This window comes from Morone saxatilis, unplaced genomic scaffold (assembly GCF_004916995.1).
Source record: "Morone saxatilis isolate NCDOM2014 unplaced genomic scaffold, NCSU_SB_2.0 Contig9, whole genome shotgun sequence".
Lineage (NCBI taxonomy): Eukaryota > Metazoa > Chordata > Actinopteri > Moronidae > Morone > Morone saxatilis.
Genome location: NW_023340268.1, coordinates 4315458 through 4319832, shown reverse-complemented (window position 1 = coordinate 4319832; position 4375 = coordinate 4315458). Strand labels below are relative to the sequence as shown.

The 4375-nt window shown below is 39.0% G+C and overlaps 1 protein-coding gene across 1 annotated transcript in view; it reads right to left on the bottom strand.

Moving 5' to 3' along the window:
• Positions 1–4375, bottom strand: part of atp9b (ATPase phospholipid transporting 9B) — a gene marked incomplete at its 5' end in the record, with an annotated part of 36243 nt that overhangs the window by 8202 nt on the left and 23666 nt on the right. The window contains 2 exon segments of the mRNA XM_035681783.1: positions 663–755; positions 1055–1216. Coding sequence (XP_035537676.1) covers positions 663–755; positions 1055–1216 — 255 coding nt within the window.

Below are 4375 nucleotides of genomic sequence, written 5' to 3'. Positions count from 1 at the left end.
GAGAACAGTGTACATCAACAGCACACACAAAATCAAGTGTTCTTTTGTTTACTGAATAGTTTAGGTCCAAGATATTTATCAAAACTCCTGACCCAGCACGAACCTCGCAGACCTCTCAGGTCGACATGTTCTGGATTCTGGAGTCAAAACTAAGCGGGCAGAAGCTGCCTTTAGTTTCTATGCTGCTCAAATGTGGAACAAACTGCCAGAAGAACTAAGACAAATTCATTTGATAGTTGTTTTTATTGTTTTTATTCTCTGTGCTTTTGATTATTTTTACTGTTTTTATCATTTGTTTCTTTGTTTTGTTTGTGCTTTTGCTGGTGAACTCTGCACTTTGGGTTGTCTTGTGTTTTATATGTGCTATATAAATAAATTTGCCTTGGCGGCTGTTCTGAGTGTACTTCATTTTGTCATCTAGCATAAACACCCTGGAATTATGCCGCATTCACATTATGTTTTTGAACTGTATTTAGGAGCGGATGAGTCAGTCAGTCTAGATTTAAAACTCCAAGCTGGTATCTCTTGACAAAAAGAACAGAAGTCTCAGTGTCTGTGAAGACTGTTCGCTGGCAGTTACAGCTAAACAAAATCCTTCCTGTTCTCTCAACACAGAGCGAACGCAACCTTAGTATGTAGTATAGATTCACGAGAGCCTTTACCTCTTCTTCCAACCAGTCGTTATACTGGACAATGCTCGCCATGGCAACATCAGCACCTTTCATGTAGAAAGTGATGTCTCCTGTTGTTTCCTCCTAAAATCAAGTTACAAATGACAATTAGAACAATTTCTATGTTCAACAGCAGAAAAATATTTCTACACCAATTGTCATGCAGCCAGTTCAGTTCAAAAGATACAAGAGGGCACAAAACATAATATTAGGTTCGACACAAAAGTTCTATTAAAGCATTTTAGGTAAAAACTCAAATCTGAACAATATGTAAATCCTGTAAATTAAGGACACACAAACACTGAAACACATGATTCGGCAACCAAAACAGCACACAGGAAGCAGCATCCACACATCATATTGTTAATACACAAGTTCCACACCCTGACGATGATGCCCATCCTTTTGCTCTCGGAGGTGAAGGGGAAGATCTGCAGGATGTAGAAGGAGAGAATCTGTCCAGAAGGAGTCTTCAGCTGCAGGGAGGTCAGGTCTCTGTTCACCAGGGTCAGGCCGACGCTCTCTGTCCACCGCACCAGCTCCACCTGAGGAAAACATATGAAAACAAATTGCTCACAGAAGTGCAGAAGAACACAAACTTTAACATTTTGATTCCTACACAATGAAATGTATGCTCCAGCTTTAAGGGTGATGATATATTTTTTTACAATGACTGGATTGATGAGGAACACTTAAATTATAAAAATAAAGTCTCCTATAACACAAGGGTATAAGGATGGAGGTATAATGCATTAAATCCAGTATTCTGGACTTTGACAAGAAATGTGGGAGGATTTTCATAGAAACATTTGTGAATATTAAGGGAAAACTAATTTAATGTAAGGATTTTTAATCTTAACTACATTAAAAAAAGGTTAACAGAGAGAATGACTTTGTGTACAAAAGAAAATCCAAAACAAATGTAGACCATGAGCTGATCGGATTTACTTTCACTTGCAGTTGAGAGACAAGGCATGAGAGAGTTACGGTATCTCCAGAGCTGCTGAGCTCTTCACATTCAGCTCCAGATAAGTGTTTTTCTGTTTCTCTTTCCTCTTTTTCTCCTCAGCAGGAACTGCGGCCCCCGAGTGAGCGTTCAGCTGCACACGACTCAATTCTCAATGGGTTCATTTTCAATTTGCTCACTCAAAGGTTGTTATTATACTCTGACCTACAAATTGGAACTTCCTGTTAATACCCCATCATTTCTCCTGCTCCCCCTTTGAGCTCCGTAAAAAAGGACTGCCTATATTTACTTAACACACATCTGTGTGTCATTATGCTGGTGTGTGTGTGTGTGTGTGTGCGCGCTACACACACAAATGGACACATACACCATGTGCTGAGGATCCTAACTCAGCTCTTCAATCTACTTTATCAGCTCTACAGAAACTATTTAAACCTTTGTCAGCTTTGATACAAACTGCGTGTGAATCATGTGTTACGACAGTAATAGAAAAGAGCACTTTATGGACAGTGGCAGACTGGCTTAAACAACCCGATCAATCATTTCAACCGTGTTCACAATGTTCCAGTGATCATGTAAATCACAACGGCAGCACTGCCTTTAAAATTAACAGCAGGTAAAGCATGTTGATGAAAATGGACCCGTAACAGTTACATTCTTCTCCTGTAATGTCACTGGCAATGTGAAGGGCGCACACTCAAGAACTGAATTTATTTTGGGATAGTTTAACAGTTTTACTAGGAATTTTGAAGGAGTACTACTACACATCTCTATTTATAATGTTGGAAAATATTAATGCCATGTATTTATTTTAATTCTTTTTTTACATTGTTCATTCTTGCAGTTTGTTGCTGTGCAGGAGCTCGAACTGATGTTCTTCATTATAAACAGAAAGACAATTAGACAATAAGAGAACAATCCTGCTACAACATTTTAATTCTCTCTCAAAACCTTTCTAATAGCTTTTACTGTGGATTGTGGTTTTATGTTATTTCTCCCAATGGGTTTATTTAATGGGCATTAATTGCCTCCGTTCTATAATCAATGCTGGTTATTTAGGATGGAATCACTGTAATTCAATGCTTTTATAGGCTTTTTAGGCTTTACCTTTTTGTTACATCTGGTTATGTTTATAAAGGAGAACATTATTCCTTCTATTATAATCATCTATGCTAGAATATATTACTTTGAAAATGCTTGAAAACAACAATACTGATTTTATTTTGATTTTGATTTATTAGTTATTAAGTTTATCTACTTCTCAGTGAAATTAATTTTATGTCCGAGTGTGTACATGTTATTATATTATACCTTTATAATATTATTGATATCAAGCTTTTATTACTGAAATACAGTATGGGGTCTAACTGAACCCTTATCACTTCAAATAGATCTGCTGATATCTGGCTGCTCAGCTTCTAAAAAGTAGCTGCTTGGCCTGAAGAAATTACACTTTATTTGCATACTTAAGATACTGTCTTCCTCCCTTATGGCACATATACTCACTGAGACTGGCTGTTACATCCAATTGAAAATGATAAAGCACCCACTTTCCTGGGCATGGCCGTCATTAAAGACTATAGTCAAATGCGCTTGTCTGATATTACAAGGGTCAAAGGTTACAGGAGGACTCTGTTCACAGCGTGGCTGACCACCAGGTCAGATGACCCCTGTTCTGACCTCGGCGGTCGGCCCACTTCATCTCCTTAATGACGGCTCGTTACATTAGAGGCTGAGCAGAGAGCCGGGGCCAAACAAACTATCACCAACTGAGGTACGGTGGCCAAGATCTGATGCTGCAGTCAATGAGAGTGAGGAGGCAGGAAGAGAGGAAGAGAGGGAGAGGGAAAGAGGGAGGGAAATAAAAGGACAGAGAAAGAACAAAGAATAGTAGGAGGGAAAGGGAAAGCTCGACCAACAATCACAGACCTCCACCTCTCATCGTCTCTGAGAGAAAATTAAATATTGATCAATCTAAGCAGTGTGAGACAATGGAGAGAGGGGAGATAGAGCAGAGTGAGACGGGATATAAATAAATATATACACATCAACTCAGGGGGGAGGACAGACAGACAAAATGGAAAATTTATCTTTCGCCACCTTTTTATCTTCATTTTGACTGCTAGACTTGGCTGTGGGTTCGACACAAGGTATGCAAGTCTCACAAAGGCTTTACGAAGTCTCACACGTCATGGGTGATAAACATGCCAACAGTGTTGAACTGGGTGTGTATGTGAAGATTAACTACCCTTCAATATACATTAAATACACCTCTATAAACAAATATTGACATTAACTTTTTCTGATCAAAAATCTTCCTCTGCGTTTCCAGTATTCAATTATCATTATCAGTGACAGATTCTGTAGGATGATTAAAAATAATATACAATAGGCCTAGCAGCACCAACAGTCGTAAAATCTCAAACACTTGGGTTACACGGAGAAACAGCGAGAGGAGAGGAAGCTATAGGGATGCCTTTGGGGATCGTTTGTCTGCTGCATTCTTCCTTCAGTTGGAGCAGTAAATTCTCAGGAAGCAAATACAGACGATTTAATAGCTTAACCTCTACGAGGAGTTCGTGACCTCTGACTTTCTGATCATGAAATGACTGTTATACCAAACCAGGGTTATTTAGGATCACCAATAAAACATAAAGACAGAGGAAACCGTAGAGAGGGGCACAGAGAGGTTTGCTCCTGGTAATCTCCCACATTTATTCTCGCCAGAAGGACAAGC